General features: G+C 38.3%; 2 protein-coding genes across 2 annotated transcripts in view; both read left to right on the top strand.

Annotated features, from left to right (window-relative positions):
- The window catches only part of sgsm2 (small G protein signaling modulator 2), a gene marked incomplete at both ends in the record, with an annotated part of 67,544 nt that extends 66,065 nt beyond the window's left edge, over positions 1–1,479 (top strand). The window contains 2 exons of the mRNA XM_079224830.1: positions 285–452; positions 1,391–1,479. Of these exons, the coding sequence (XP_079080956.1) occupies positions 285–452; positions 1,391–1,479 (257 nt within the window). The remainder of the gene's footprint in view (positions 1–284; positions 453–1,390) is intronic.
- A 12,852-nt stretch (positions 1,480–14,331) lies between these two features.
- Positions 14,332–16,722, top strand: LOC306742452 (tripartite motif-containing protein 16-like). The gene has a single exon (XM_079224840.1). The coding sequence runs from the start codon at positions 14,356–14,358 to the stop codon at positions 16,030–16,032; it is 1,677 nt and encodes a 558-aa protein (XP_079080966.1). The 5' UTR covers positions 14,332–14,355; the 3' UTR covers positions 16,033–16,722.
- Positions 16,723–17,286: the final 564 nt, after the last annotated feature.

Below are 17,286 nucleotides of genomic sequence, written 5' to 3'. Positions count from 1 at the left end.
CTGCTAGCTCCCCGCTGCTGCTGCTACTGCCCGTGTCCCCTCTGCCCAAGTCGGGTGTCGAACCGGGGCTGGTCCCGCTACCTTCGGTGGTTAGCGGAGAGCTAGCAGAAGTTAGCGGGGAACTAGCATGAGCGCCAGCTGGCTACAGCGGGGAGCAAACGGGGACACTGACCGAAGGTAGTAGCAGCGTGTAACCCGACTTTTACGGTAGTCTTACTGTGTGTGTGTGTGTGTGTGTGTGTGTGTGTGTGTGTGTGTGTGTGTGTGTGTGTGTGTGTGCGCAGAGCTTCTGTACGAGGACGTGTTCGCGGTGTGGGAGGTGATCTGGGTCGCTCCCAGGATCTCCTCGCGGCACTTCGTCCTCTTTCTGGCGTTGGCGCTGGTCACCGTTTACCGCGAGATCATCATGGACAACAACATGGACTTCACCGACATCATCAAGTTCTTCAACGGTAAGAAGCCCACACTGTCTGCTGTTTATGTCAAATGCATTATTTTATCATAGCATGGGATAATGCAGGATGAGTAGATTATGCCGTAAAAATGTTAAGGTTAAAAATAATAATGGTATAGTATTGTGACGTCCACAGGTACGTCTTGTTATAGTATGACACAAAAGAAAGTAGTATTATAATATAACGTAATGGTTCAATTAGTTAGTGAAAGTGGCCAATAGATAAATGGTTGAAATAGTTAACAAAGATAACGATGAGTAGTTAGCTAAAAATAATGATAAATAGTTAGCTGAAAATAATAATAAATAGTTCGCTAAAAATAATGATAAAAAGTTAACCGAAAATAATGATACATAGTTAGCTACAAATAATGATACATTGTTGAATAGTAAAAAATAATGATGAAAAGTTAGCTAAAAGTAATAATAAATAATGATAAATAGTTAGCTAAAAATAATGATACATTGTTGAATAGTAAAAAAATAATGATAAAAAGTTAGCTAAAAGTAATAATAAATAATGATAAATAGTTAGCTAAAAATAATGATAAATAGTTAGCTAAAAATAATGATAAATAGTTAGCCAAAAGTCATAATAAATAATGATAAATAGTTAGCTAAAACTAATAATGAATAATGATAAAATAATGATAAATAGTTAGCTAAAAATAATGATACATAGTTAGCTAAAAGTAATAATAAATCATTGAAATAGTTAGCAAAAATAATGATGAATAATTAGCTAAAGATAATGATAAATTGTTGACAAAAATAATGATATATAGTTAGCAAAAAATAATGATAAATAGTTAGCTAAAGGTAATGATAAATGGTAGAATGATAGAAAGCGCCCGATGGAAATTTGCATCATGTGCATTGTATGTAATCAACTGGCTTTGGATGTGAACGCAGCATAGCGGTGTGTCTGATCCACAGAGATGGCCGAGCGTCACGACGTGCAGCATATCTTGAAGGTAGCGCGTGAGCTGGTCCACAAAGTCCAGTCTCTGATGGACAACAAGTGACTCTAGAGGAGGAGGGGGGGTTGGGGGGGGCGGGAGGAGGAGAGGGGGGGGGGAGGGGGGATCCAGCTACAGGGCCCTCGGCTCCTCCCCTCATCCCTTCAGAGAGACAAGGAGGGTTTCCGGGCCTCCTCCCCAGCGGGTCCGTAAGGGAGTCCCGGTCTCCTCCCTGCCCAGGTGAGGGCCCTGGAAGTCGATCTGTTTACATTTTACCTTCACATGGAATGCCCATGGTGTCCGTACAGACATGTGGATTTGTCTGCATGCTCGTGAGTTTGATCACACTATCAACACATCCTTGAGTCCGCCTCTACCCTCCTCCCCTCAGTCCTTCAGAGCTTGGGTACGCATGAAAACACACACACACACACACACACACACACACACACACACACACACACACACACACACACACACACCTCTCTTTCCTGACTCTGAACCAGAACCTGCTCAATGCTCATCCAGAAAGGCTTCTCTGTGTAATACCAGCGGAGGCCACAAGGGGAACAGGATTTACATTCAGAAGACTAAGCCACGAAGAAGTTTTCATTAGTGACCAAATGGACTGTGCCAACTACCTTTTCCCGTGAGTGTTTTCTACAACAAGCATGTGTGTTTTTACCCCCCCTCCCTACTTTTTTTTTTTGTCTAAGAGAGTTCATTATCACACAAATGTTGCCTTTTATCAGTAACAGCCCAAGGTACTCGGTTGCACTTTTTTCCGTGAGGATTTCCTTCATGGTGCCCGTGAAAGGCCTCACCCTGAGGGCCGGAGGCGCCGCGAGAGGCCAAAACTGTCGAGACACTCGGGAAAGAATTGCAGCCGCGTTTCCTGAGTGCGCCGGTCGGCGGCTGATGTGCGTTTGATCCTCGTTCCGGGACGAAAGAAACATGGCGGCAGAGCACAACAAGTAGAGACAAAAAGCACACCGGCCTTCCTCCTTACATTAGTTTTTTAAGGATATGTTCCAAGATAAATATCTTAAAATGTCACCTTGTAGATTATCATGTTGGGAAACACTGATTTAACACTTTAAGCCATCATTTAAAAGAAGTTTTATGGCTCTCGGAAACGATTGAAATCATGAAGAGTTTGTAGCTTTTGGGTAAACGGAAGTTTAAAAAGGACACTGATGAGATGAAACCGTCCAATAAATCGAGTATTTAACGTTATTACAGATTGGTGGTTGGTGAGAGGAAGTAGAGCCACAGTAAAAAACACAGTAACAACTTAAAAATGTAAAAAAAAGTAAGAAATGTATTATATTTATAAAGTATGGCTGGCATTCATTTTATGTTTGTTAACAAATCCCATGAAAAGACCAAACTTGTTCAACTTTCAACGTGATTCCTACTAAAGTAGGAATTTTATAGAAGTCTATGGGAAAATGACTACTTCTCCCCCAGTTTTTCATGAGTTTATGTCTAAATCTCTAGTTTCAAGTCTTCTTCAATACAGCATGATGTTCATTTCGGAAATTATGGTCATTTAGAGTCAAACAGACCATAAAGCAGGGGATGCTTTAGGGCGGGGCTACAAGGTGATTGACAGTTCGACACCAGAGACGTATACGGCATTTCTACGTCACTCCTCCACAATACCTATATGGTCACTTCCTGTTCTTCTCTGGTTGCAAAAATCCAAGATGGCGACGGCCAAATTGCTAAACTCAAGGCTTCAAAACATCAGTCCACAAACTATCTTTCATATACAGTCTGTATAAAAGACATAAGGCTATACACACACAATAACGCAACAATAACACATCAGTAATGCAACAATAACGCAACCGCTTGTTCTAAAACTGAAGCTTTAATTCTCTCTCACACACACACAATACATTCATTGATTTATTGATAATAATGTCTAAATATTACCAGCCTCGTCCTTCACATGAATCCATGTTTTCCTTCGGAACGAGAGACAAGCGCGCGTTCAGCGGCGCCGTCAGGAGAAGCGGTTGCAGCCGTCCGAGTTTTCTCCTCCTGTCTCCGAACATCCAACACGACGTGGACCGGATCGGTTGAAACAACGAGCCTGAGAAGAAGCTGCTCTTTAATGCCAAACTCTCTCCAGTGTTCAGCGAATCAGTATTTACAGTAACAGCACAGAGTCCGTTCACGTTTGCATCCGAAAAAAGGGAGTCTTGGAAATGTTTTTTGATACGTCCGTGTGATCCTTTACCTCCGACCTTACTCGTCTCCTTAAAAAAAAAAAGACAAAATGTCCTGACACGGCTGCATACGATTGGTCATCCAGCACGGACCTGCACCTGTGATTCAAGTGCCAAGAGTCTTCCCCAAACCTGAAAGTGTACTGTAGTCATCCGGCTCTCTGATTCGCTAGTTTGATCCCAGGAACAGGGGGGCGGACGGCGGGGGGGCGTGGCTTGCACCTCACCGCCGTCGCCTCACCTGGCCCACGAAGCAAAGCTTTCTCTTCCAATCAGGACGTTGTGTACCAAAGCCTTGAAAACAGCCCCCTTCTGTGGCATGACGACAATGTGCAATTTCATACTGCATCTTGAAGACTGACTGTTTACTATGTGTGTGAAATATTTTTGAAAATGGTGATCTTGGATTCTTTAACTACTGTGCAATTTCTGTCGTTTGAGAAAATTCATTAAAGTCTATATTGCTGTAAATACGAAAACCGAAAGCCCAATATTTCTATGAAGACAGTCGGAACATATATATATATATATATATATAACTTATTTTGAGATCTATTTTTTATGTTGTTTTAGCAGCACTAGTTGGAGGTGTGTACTGTGCAGAAATGCAGAATGTGTGCAGACTATGTTACACGTTGACTGTTAAGTGTTTCTTTCTCAATGTTGTGCACTGACTTCAAAAATTTCAAATTTCTATTTATTAAGAGAGACAATGATTGCATTGCTGACTGTATTGGTAAGGATGTATCTTTTTGCCTTGAATGTAATGTATTATTAAATAAGAGGTTGTTCATTATTGGTCTTCTCTTTTCATTTTAACTTGTAGTGGTCTGTGACTCTGTCCATAATCTTAAATACCAGACAATACCAGGACATTTCTTATGTCATACTATGACTTTTTTGACATTTTTCATGTCATACTATAACTTTTGGACATTTCTTATGTCGTACTATGACCTTTTAACATTTCGTATGTCATACTATGACTTTTTGACATTTCTTATGTCGTACAATGACTTTTTAACATTTATTTTGTCGTACTAGGACTTTTTGACATTTCTTGTTATACTATGACTTTTTAACATTTCTTATCTCGTAGTATGACCTTTTAACATTTCTTATGTCATACTAGGACTTTTTGACATTTCTTGTTATACTATGACTTTTTAACATTTCTTTTGTCATACTATGACTTTTTGACATTTCTTATGTCATACTATAACTTTTTGACATTTCTTATGTCATACTATGACTTTTTAACAATTCTTGTCATACTATGACTTTTTAACATTTCTTATGTCCTACTTATGTCATAACTTTTTAACATATTTTATGTCATACTATGACTTTTTCACATTTCTTATATAATACTATGACTTTTTAACATATTTTATGTCCTACTATGACTTTTTGACATTTCTTTGGTCATACTATGACGTTTTAACATTTCTTATGTCATACTATGACTTTTTGACATTTCTTATATAATACTATGACTTTTTAACATATTTTATGTCATACTATGACTTTTTCACATTTCTTATATAATACTATGACTTTTTAACATATTTTATGTCATACTATGACTTTTTGACATTTCTTAGGTCATACTATGACTTTTTAACATATTTTATGTCATACTATGACTTTTTGACATTTCTTTGGTCATACTATGACGTTTTAACATTTCTTATGTCATACTATGACTTTTTGACATTTCTTATATAATACTATGACTTTTTGACAATTCTTAGGGCTATTTTGACTGTTTTTATAAATTTCTAATTTTTCAAAACATTTTATACTATAACTATAAATGTTTTAAAGACTTTTTTCGACATACTTTATTAATACTTTTAAAGGACTTTTACACTATTCCATGCCACATACTATTACATTTAAGACAAAACTTTTTTAACCCTGTAAGACCCAAACATAGAAATAATATCTAAATCTTTTTTTTTTAAGTCAGATGATGTTGTAAGAGTCTTCTGATGCAGATAATGAAGGATTAATTAAAAAAAATGTTTTTGTCAGTTTTTAGGGAAACGTAATATTGCAACGTTGGGCCTAGTTGGTAGCAGAATTTCAGCATTTGCTCTCAAACTGTCAGGACAAATACACAAAACAACTAATGGTTAATTTGGAGTGTGTATTGCTTACATAGCACTGCAGTACATTTCATTAATAATAATCACTCAACAGTCATATTTTTATTAATCATAATTTATTTTAAAAAGATAAAAACTGGATAAAATGTTATACAAAACAATGAAAACTTCAAAGAATCAGTGTCCATTGTTTACTTGCAATGGTAGTCCCAAAAGCAGTCCCTTTCCTCTGAAAAGCAGACAGAGATTGCACTTTCTGCAGAGCGTATTGGAATATCCTTTCACGCATGTTGTCTTCCCCGGGAAATGTGCGACCATGTCCCTGCACACATCGGTTGGTGGTTTACATGCCCTCTTGCCTGGGACCCCATTTGATGGACTCCCATTTCCTAGGGATAGTCTTCTCTGAGCAGTCACAGGTCTCTGAGGTGTCACTCTTATCGACGTCAAAGGGCTCCCACTGGCTGAAGATGGCCGCCCTCTCCTTGCTGTGTTTATCAGGATGAGAGAGGAAGCTAGTTGTGCCTGAAACTGTCTCCTGTTCAACATCTTTTCTTTGGAATTTTGAGAACTGTGCAGTCCCGTTTGTCATCATCCTCAGTTGGACAATCAGTGGGTCTCTTATTCTCTTTTTCCACTTCCTCATCACTCGAATCACTGGTGTCTGATTCCATCTCAACATCGCTCTCTCCATTTTGGACAGCCTAAATGACATCCTGGACACTGAAGAAAGCTCTCCTTGCTGGTAGCATTCTGAAATGGAAACAATAGTTAGAGAATGTTCAAGTATAACTAATTCCAATGCAAATTAATCTTATTCAGGCAATGCACTCCACTGATGGCCCACAATACTGTCTGGCTAGCCTAATGTGCTCTCTACTTACATTTACAAAAGGAAAATACAACCCCCCCAGAACTCTTACATCCCCATATTCCAGAACATTTACACCTCTCCCTGAACAATGCACCATACATGCAACCCCCACATTACAAACACATTTACACCTCTCCCTGACCAATGCCCCATGCAACCCCCACATTCCAAAACATTTACACTTGTCCCTGAACAACCATCCTCCAAAGCAGTCTACAAACATTATCTGGCTTGTGTAACAAGGAGATATTTGGGCAAACCAACAAAGTCCAGATAGAAAAAACTGTTGACTATATCTCACTGCGAACACAGAAATAACATAGGGTTTGGGTTACCCTAACCCATTTAGAATTATTCAAATCTGGTCTAAACTTAAAATTATAACAAATAACCCATTTGTAAAGTGTGAATCATCAAATACATTATATTTCTGTAAGTATTTATCCTGTATCTGAACATCCGAGAAGTGGAATGTCTCCATGTAGTGTGCAAGGTGCACATGCTATTTTAGCTACTATTTTCACCCAACGTTGTAAAATTACAACAATGACATAACAACCTGAAAATCTAATGTGATGCATTCATTCCACAATAACTTAGTATTTACATGAACTACATATTCTAACAATCACCCCAAAAAATATTTCATGGAATTTACTTACTTCAATGTTGATATATCCAGTTGAATGAAACAAGGAGATGTGCTTCCAGGAAAGTTTGCAGGTAGAGTGAGTTCATGGCCTTATGGCCAGACCTATATATATACATTTACACTCCAATGGCATTGCAAGGCAGGACAATAGGACCCATTGACTATGTCAATATGGTCTTTCCCCAAAAAACGTTTTTGCAAATGTGTTTTTTAGAGAGATAAAAGTGACGTTGTAATATTACAACCAGAGGTCTTACAGGGTTAAGGACTCTTTTTTTTACACTGTATACCTTTTTTATGACACACAATATTATAACTTATTTGCTTTTTACTTTTTAAGACATACAAAATAATTATTTCCTGAAAAAATCTTTTCTGTGAGTTCTTATCCCATTCTTTACACAGACTTTTTTTTTTTTTACATAATTAGAGTAAGATCATTTAATGACCATACATTTCTTACTTTAATGCCACATTGTTATATGACCTTTTCTGACACACTATACTACAATTTTTTGACATTCTCCTGCAAACTATGGCTTTTTATAATATATAATATATATATATATATATATATTTATAATAAATATATATATATATATATTGACATACTATACGTTGGGTTTACGTTTTACGTTTTTTTTCCTGATATGTATACCTTTGTAGTATATATAGTATGTCATAGTGTGTCAAAAGGTTATATAAAATCTTAACATAGTTGTAAAACGATCATTGTATAATATGCTTGCTAAACGTAAACCCAACGTATAGTATGTCAATATATATATATATTTATTACAAATATATATACATATTATATATTATAAAAAGGCATACATTTTACATAATTAGAGTAAGATCATTTAATGACCTTACATTTCTTACTTTAATGCCACATTGTTATATGACCTTTTCTGACACACTATACTACAATTTTTTGACATTCTCCTGCAAACTATGGCTTTTTATAATATATATATATATATATATATATATATATATATATATATATATATATATATATATATATATATATATACATATATATATATTTATAATAAAAAGAGAGAAGAGAGAAAAGAGAGAAAGCAGCAGACCTTCATTCATCAAAGATACTTGTTCTCTTTGTGTGTATTTGTGAACAAATCCTTAATTACATTTACATGTATTTGTTTGGCAGACCTATGAGCTATTATTACACTTTAATTATCATGATCATAATCAACGAGGAGATAATTCATCATTCTCTTTAATATAAATTAGAGTAATTTTAAACTGATTGATTGTGTGGATGACGTGAATCTGTCCATGAAATAGTTGATCAAGAGTAATTTAACAGACAAACTGAATGTTTACATGATGAATAAACAAACATGAACAAAGTATTTTCTTCTTGTCTTCATTTCAGGATTTCACACAAAGCTGATGTATAAATATGAAACTAATATGAGAGAATAACTTAGTCAGTTTTCCTCCTGAAACACCACAAAGTACAGACTTCATGTTGAGAGCATTAGTCAGGTGCTCAGAGACACTACCACTTTAGTCCACAGGGGGCGCCAGAATCAACACAACATGAAAGTTCCTCATGGTAACTTCAAATTTACACTGTAAGCTACAATTATTGAGAATTCATTTATTTAAAAAAAGAATTACAGTATACAGTGATGTCATTTCAATCTAGGAACAGTATTCACACTTTTTCTTTCTAGATAATGACGACTCATTCACTAAGAAGTCCAAACATCCATCAGATGTTGCTTCATCATTCACGTCTCCACAATAACGAGAACAGATAACAGGATGAACATCACATCCACGACCCCCCCGTGGGTTATGAGCATCACTTCTTCTTGGTGTACTGTCAATAAAACACAGAATTAAACATGGCAGTGTGTATTTATATAAATAATAAAATGTAAAAAGGCCTTCATCCGTACTTTATCCAGAACCCAGCCTCCGTCTGCGACGGACGGCTCTTTGGATCATCATCTGTATCCTCTCCGGGTCGTCTTCATCCGAGTGATTTAGGTAACCCTGGAAACCAAAAGCATCGGGTAACCACGTGTTTTAGTTTTCAAGACACTTCATCATATCGTATAAAAACTAGCCGACCTCATGACTCCTTTGGGACCGGAGTCATGATGAAGCACTAGGTTGTATATTATGCAGTCCATCCATAATTTATACAAAGAAAATCAAAAGACTAAAAAAGCAAGGGAAAACGTCAAGTAGTTAATGTCCTGAGATGCGCCTTTAGTTGTTTTTTTAATGACAGATTATAACCTGTATGAGTTATTTGAGGAGGCAGTAAATTCCAAGCAGTTATTGCACGAAAAATAACTGTACGTTTGAGGAGGCTTGTTCTTGGGGTTGAAGGTATCAAGTGACCTAAGCTAGCGTTCCTTGTGTGATGGTTATGTCTGTTACATGTATATTGTAACTGATTGAAGAAATATTCAGGTGTCTGATTAAATACTACCTTTCTGAAAAATGTGAGAAGGCTACAGTGAAGTTGAGAGCCCCTCTGTTGTGGAACCAGAGGCGTCCAAGGTCCAGGAAGAAAGTTAGGGCATTTTTGCTGTCAGGGACCTAAAGCTATGGTACACGGAATGTGCACTAAATTAATTACTAAAACTATTTAGCTTCACTTAATCAAAGTCAAACTTTGCAGAGATACTGTTAACATATAGTGCTGTTTTATATTAGAAAAGAAAGCAATGATATGCATAATTTAAAAGAGAAAATACATCAAGGAGGGTTCTTTTTTTTTCGGACCTACTTATTTCTCTGGCCAGTGGCATGCTATGCCACGTAGTTCTATATTACAGTGTTAAGTGTCTCCTACAGGTTCAGACTTGATAATCATTATTAATAATCAGCGTGCTTGAATAATTTTGTGTGATGATAAAAAAAGTGTTCTAATGAGTGTGTGTGAAACAGTAGCACAGTCAGGATGTTCAAGGTCAGATGAAAGTAGTCAGCGAGAGGGAGTGTAGCTCAGCTGTGACTGATACAGGATGTTATGGTGGATACATTTAGACCAGGGATGCCCACACTTTTTTGGCTGGCGAGCTACTTTTAAAATGACCAAGTCAAAAAGATCTATCTACATTAATAATGGTAAATACCTATTTATATATATTTATATATATATATACCGAGTATACTTTATATTTACAATATTGGCGTACCTTGCATAAATGCATGAATCCTTATGACACAATACAATTCCGTACATTTTTTGGTCATTACATTTTACGCTGATGACTTCACTGAATGGAACCAGCAGGGTTGCATAGTCCGGACAGTAGCTGCTGGTAGCCAGCCTCAGGCAGACCAAATGGTCATCAGTCATGGTGGAAAGGTGTTTGGATTTAATATTTTTATAATATTATTATAAGGTCGGCCTTCTCCAGATGCGCACCAAACAGCCGTCTTTAAAGAGCTCTCGCTCGAACAGAACAGGCGATCTTCGTTGCCACATCCATGATCTCTTTCATGTTTAGCATTGTAGCGCATAACGCTTGTTGGTGTATTATGCAGTGTTAATTAAGGAAGTCGGGGAAAACATTGTCCTCCCTGTACTTGGCAATAAATCCATTCAAGCTGCCAAACTCTGACGGCGCAGTTGACAATAATAGGTTCGTTCGAGATGAGCCAGTTCTGCGCAGAATCGATCACCGGCGATCGGCGCGCAATGCATGCCGGTTGGATTTTAGTCTGACTTGATCCCGACTTGATCTGACGTCATGCACACGTGGTCAACGATAATCTCACGAGAGATCTATCATCTATCATTTATAAAGTATAAAAACCCAAGCTTATTAATCAATAATGAAACATTTATAACTGTGTTTATGAATTCCATACTAATGAGTTACTAATGATTATTCATGTATATAAATGACGAATTCAGTGTTTATTCACGCTTTACTAATGCTAAATAGTGTGTACTTATTATAAAGTGCTACGAAGGTTTTTCTAAAGGGACCACGGTGCTCATAGACACTACCACTTTAGTCCACAGGGAGCGCCAGAATCAACACAATATGAAAATTCCTTACAGTAACTTTAGAGAAAGTGTTTCTTCCTCATTAAGTTCTGTGCAAAACTATCAAAAAAAACATTTAAATCAAAGGATGTTGAACATTTTCCTCTCATTACTCATTTGATTTTAGTTGTTTGCGGCCCAAAAACAACTCACGTTCATTTCCTCATAAGCTCTCATTCATTTAAGTTTGTCTTCTACGTTGCCAATGGTTATTTATAGATGCTGATTCACATATTTGGTCCTAAATTAAAGAAATAAAGGCATTGTATTGACTTTCTTAACCAAGGATGATAGTCCTAATGAACCAAGATGGTAAAAAACTGCAGATCAGAAGTCAAATGATGCAACAAAGCTAGACACACAATGTAGGCATGTAGAGGGAGAGACAGACGTGATTAAAGCATCTTTGTGACCTTACTCCACCTACTTAGATTTTCCGCCATTTTGAATTCTGTGAAAAAAACATTATTGCAAACTCCTACATGCTCTGTCTGATTGACACCAAATTTGCTGTGGCGCATCATTGGAATGTCATCAACATTCATTAAAAGCTTGCTGATCATCATTGTGTTTAGAAGATATGGACCAATGAACCTCTACGGGGCATGGCTTAGTACATCAATCCACATAACTTCCAAAACACGTGGCCTATCCTCAGCAAATTTGTAACATATGTTCATATCCCATCCTTTAACTTACCCTTTGATTTTCATTGTATTCAAAGACTAGGGGGCGATGCAGTGAATCCGCCAATATTAGCTTTTTTAGCCATTTTCTATCATTTTCCGGCATTATAAATGAACAGACTCCACCTACAAAATGTATGCGATCAACTTCAATTTTGGTCAAGGATGATGTGAAGACCATGATGCTGAAAAGTTATCAAAATGGTGAGTTGTCCTTGAACGGCCTTGACGTAGCATGGCGACCATTACGCGCCCATTTCGTGCAGTTCGCCAAGAAAGAGGAAGTTGTTGTAACTCCAAGGTACATTATCCAATCAGCCCCAAATCTCTCATGCATGATGCTGGTTCAGGCCTGAACACAATTCCATGCATACATTTTCACATTATCATAGCGCCACCTGCTGGCAAAAATAAATGACACATTTTAAACTTTAATATAATACTCCTAAACCAGTTGACCAGATCAGTCTAAAATTTGGTGAGTAAAGCCTGAACACATTGATGATACATCATCATGAATATTTTCATTTCTTGTTGAACGCTGTTGCCGTGGCAATGGATCATTCACCATGAAAGAATAAGTAGATTTCTTTGTGGCTTGGGATGGTCTTAACCTCATTGAGCTTTCCACAAATGTCAAAGCTGATGGAGATTAATATTTGATATGGTATTTTGGCCTTTGCTGTCATAAATTGCCACGATAGCGCCCCCTACAATATTTTGACAAGCATTCGACAAAGCAGCCCCCATAGTACGTTTGACATAAATGTACAAAATTAGGTAGGCATATGTATCACATGTAGACTTTAAAAAAGTCTCTTAGGTCCATGCTCTTAACCCAACTGGAAGTCTTCAACTGAACTGCAAAGCCAAGAGATGTGGTGCGCTCATGTACCGTGGGATTCAGGGTTGTAAGACGTAACATATTTGATTCATTTGTTTAGATTCATCTAACATTAAAATACAATTTATATTCTGAACATGACCTGTTTTCTTCAAAGAAACCTAAAATTACTTTATCAAATAAGTAACTAAGTAAGTAACTATTTGGGGCTACAGCAGGGATTCATTTATATATTATTCTTCTGCTGTACTTTTATTATTATTATCATTAACAACGTTGATCAAAATGTATTTTATGGAAGAAGAGATACTTTATGTATTATAAACAGAGATTACCTTCAAAAAGTTAATCTCTTTAACCCCCAGACCCGCTCACAGAAAAAGAGCAAAGCCAAGTGACGTTACCTAAAGGATCTCCAGAACCACAGTAAAGCCTTGTGTAATTATATAAACCCCGTAACATCGCCGTCATTTTCTGCATTTTTTTTTTTTTTTACAAAAGCGTTCATAAGTACACTTTACAAAATTGGATTTCAATAAAAGACACCTCTTTGTAACCCTACGAGCTTGTAGGAGTCTAAAGTCTTCCTACTTCCTTGTTTCCGTTTTCGTCTCTGCAGGCTTCTGTGAAGGTGGGAGCTTTCTTAGACTGCGTCACACGCCTTCATCAGAGCTTTATGCAAATTGCTAATCCCAGCATGCCTCACACAAATGGTGAAAATACATGAAGCTTATAACTTTTATATTTTTGAACCAAACAGTTTTTTGACTAAAACGCCATGGTAACTCGCCAATGCTTCGTTTTATCGTGATTTTTCTTGCAAATTCCGATTCTTTAGATCATTATCTTTACAAAGTGGGATCTTACAACTCTGTAGGTTGTTGTTTAGACTTTGGAGTTGGAAAAACTCGTGGACGGCTCGACAAGACATTTTTGGGGAATCTTGATAATATTATGCTCAGGTCATGCTGGATGTTAGTGGAAGTGAGTTATATGAAAATATACATTTTTTTCACAACTAAATTCTGAAAAAAATTATATAAAATAACAAAACTATTAGAACTCATAGGGGGTTCATACGACTACTTGAAGAATGGGTACAGGGAACCCCAGAAAGCAGAGCCCCCATGTATGGGGGATCTAGGGTGTACAAGTTAAAGTAATCAGTGATTCTAACAGAGAAATTATCTCCTTTGTAAACAAGTGGTAAACACAGTCTCTCTCAAACTGCTCCTCTTCCTGGAATGAACCACAGCTTTAAAACCTCTCCCTGTTCTTCCTGTTCTCCAACAGAGCGAACACCACTAGCGAACACCACTCTGACTGTATTTCCTGGTTCCCCTGATGGGTGTAACCAACATGAGGTGAAATGCAGCAGCTGACGCGCCCCGTTCCCTGCAGAGACACAAGTTCAGATCAGAGCTCAAAGTAAAGTTGCTTATGAGGAAGTGGAATTCAGACAGTCGTTGTCTTTGAGAGGTGAAATGGCAGAGAAAGGAGTTCAGCTGGACGGGGAAAGCTTCTCTTGTTCCATCTGTCTGGATCTACTGAAGGATCCGGTGACTATTCCCTGTGGACACAGCTACTGCATGAACTGTATTAAAGCCCACTGGGTTGAAGAGGATGGGAAGAAACTCCACAGCTGCCCTCAGTGTAGGAAGACCTTCACACCGAGGCCTGTCCTGGGGAAAAACACCATGTTAGCAGATTTAGTGGAGGAGCTGAAGAAGACTGGACTCCAAGCTGCTGCTGCTGATCACTGCTATGCTGGACCTGAAGATGTGGCCTGTGATGTCTGCACTGGGAGGAGACGGAAAGCCTTCAAGTCCTGTCTGGTGTGTCCAGCTTCTTACTGTGAGAAACACCTTCAGCCTCATTATGAAGCGGCTCCATTAAAGAAGCACAAGCTGGTGGAGCCCTCCAACAAGCTCCAGGAGAACATCTGCTCTCGTCACAATGAGGTGATGAAGATCTTCTGTCGTACTGATCAGCAGTGTATCTGTTATCTCTGCTTAATGGATGAACATAAAGGCCACGACACAGTCTCAGCTGCAGCAGAAAGGACCGAGAGGCCGAGAGAGCTGGAGGGGAGTCGACTAAACATCCAGCAGAGAATCCAGGACAGAGAGGAAGACGTGAAGCTGCTTCATCAGGAGGTGGAGGCCATCAATCTCTCTGCTGATAAAACAGTGGAGGACAGCGAGAAGATCTTCACCCAGCTGATCCGTCTCCTGGAGAAAAGAAGCTCTGATGTGAAGCAGCAGGTCAGATCCCAGCAGAGAACTGAAGTGAGTCGAGTCAAAGAGCTTCAGGAGAAGCTGGAGCAGGAGATCACTGAGCTGAAGAGGAACGACGCTGAGCTGCAGAAGCTCTCACACACAGAGGATCTCAACCAGTTTCTACACAACTACCCCTCACTGTCACCACTCAGAGAGTCTACAGACTCATCCAGCATCAACATCCGTCCTCTGAGCTACTTTGAGGACGTGACAGCGGCTGTTTCAGAAGTCAGAGATAAACTACAGGACGTCCTGAGAGAGAAATGGACAAACATCTCACTGACGGGGACTGAAGTGGATGTTTTACTGTCACAACCAGAGCCCACGACCAGAGCTGGATTCTTAAGGTATTCACGTGACATCACACTGGATCCAAACACAGCAAACACACGGCTGTTATTATCTGATAGGAACAGAAAAGCAACATTCATGAGTAAACATCAGTCTTATTCTAGTCACCCAGACAGATTCAGTGGATGTCGTCAGGTCCTGAGTAGAGAGAGTCTGATTGGACGTTGTTACTGGGAGGTGGAGAGGAGAGGAGGAGGAGTTTATGTAGCAGTCGGATACAAGGATATCAAGAGAGAAGGGAGCTTGAGTGAATGTGAATTTGGATACAATAACAAATCTTGGGCATTAAGATGCCACAAAAACGGTTATACATATTTTCACAACAAAGTCCAAGCTCCCGTCTCAGGTCCTCCGTCCTCCAGAGTAGGAGTGTACCTGGATCACAGAGCAGGTATTCTGTCCTTCTACAGCGTCTCTGAAACCATGACTTTCCTCCACAGAGTCCAGACCACATTCACTCAGCCTCTCTATGCTGGACTTTGTTTGTATTATTCCTTTGGAGACACTGCTGAGTTGTGTAATCTGAAATAGACAGAAGTCCTTTGAGGGTTAAACTGTGTTTGAACTCTTGAACTCATGTAGTCTCCATGTTTGTGGCTGAGAGATGATTGTTGAGGCGTTTCTTCACTGCACAGAGATCAGCTGTCAGTCAAACATTGTGGGCGGTACTTTGACGTCTTCTCATTGTTGTTGTGTAAATGTTTGAGCTCCTCTAGGTGGCGCTCCTTCCTGTGTCTGTTTAGCCATGGAGGCTCTCACTGCTCATGATGACGTTTGTTTTTTCTCTGCATGAACATTTAAACTTCTCTGATCTCTAAATGTCTGATGAATGTTTGTATTGATGCTTTTATATTGTTGTTTCTCTTCCACTGCATGTTTCTGAAGAGAGAAAGCAGCAGACCTTCATTCATCAAAGATATTTGTTCTCTTTGTGTGTATTTGTGAGCAAATCCTTAATTACATTTACATGTATTTGTTAATTATCATGATCATAATAAATGAGATCATTCATTATTCTCTTTAATATAAATGATTGAATATGAATATAAGTGTTGCGGGTGAGAGGGAAGCCTGGGTCGGCCTGCTGAACCTGCTGCCACCGCGACCCGACCCCGGATAAGCGGCTGATAATGGATGGATGGATAAATGATTCATTTAAAACTGATTGATTGTGTGGATGACGTGAATCTGTTCATGAAATAGTTGATCAAGAGTAATTTAACAGACAAACTGAATGTTTATGATGAATAAACAAACATGAACAAAGTATTTTCTTCTTGTCTTCATTTCATAGTTTCACACAAAGCTGATGTATAAAATATGAAACTGATATGAGAGAATAACTGAGTGAGTTTTCCTCCTGAAACACCAAAGTACAGAGTTCATGTTGAGAGCATTAGTCAAGTGCTCAGAGACACTACCACTTTAGTCCACAGGGGGCGCCAGAATCAACACAACATGAAAGTTCCTCGTGGTAACTTCAAGTTTACACTGTCAGCTACAATTATTGAAAATGAATTATAAATAATCAAATGTAAAAAAGTTTCCGAGCTCCTCTACAAAGGGTTTCCATCTCGTCAGGCGGCATAGCATGGGGGGTTTCTTTGTTCTTTTATTTGTTGGCTTGTTTTTGGATGAAATAAATATATTTTTTAAACGGACTCCCGCAGAGACCCTGCATTTTTTCAGCTGCGTCATTTACAAACCTACGGTGTATCAGTGGCTTTTTGATTTTGGTTTATTTTCTTTGATTTATATTTCTTTTATTCACGGGACAAATGGCCA

Source organism: Taurulus bubalis (assembly GCF_910589615.1).
Source record: "Taurulus bubalis genome assembly, chromosome: 10".
Classification (NCBI taxonomy): domain Eukaryota; kingdom Metazoa; phylum Chordata; class Actinopteri; order Perciformes; family Cottidae; genus Taurulus; species Taurulus bubalis.
This window is presented reverse-complemented; position numbering and strand designations above follow the sequence as displayed.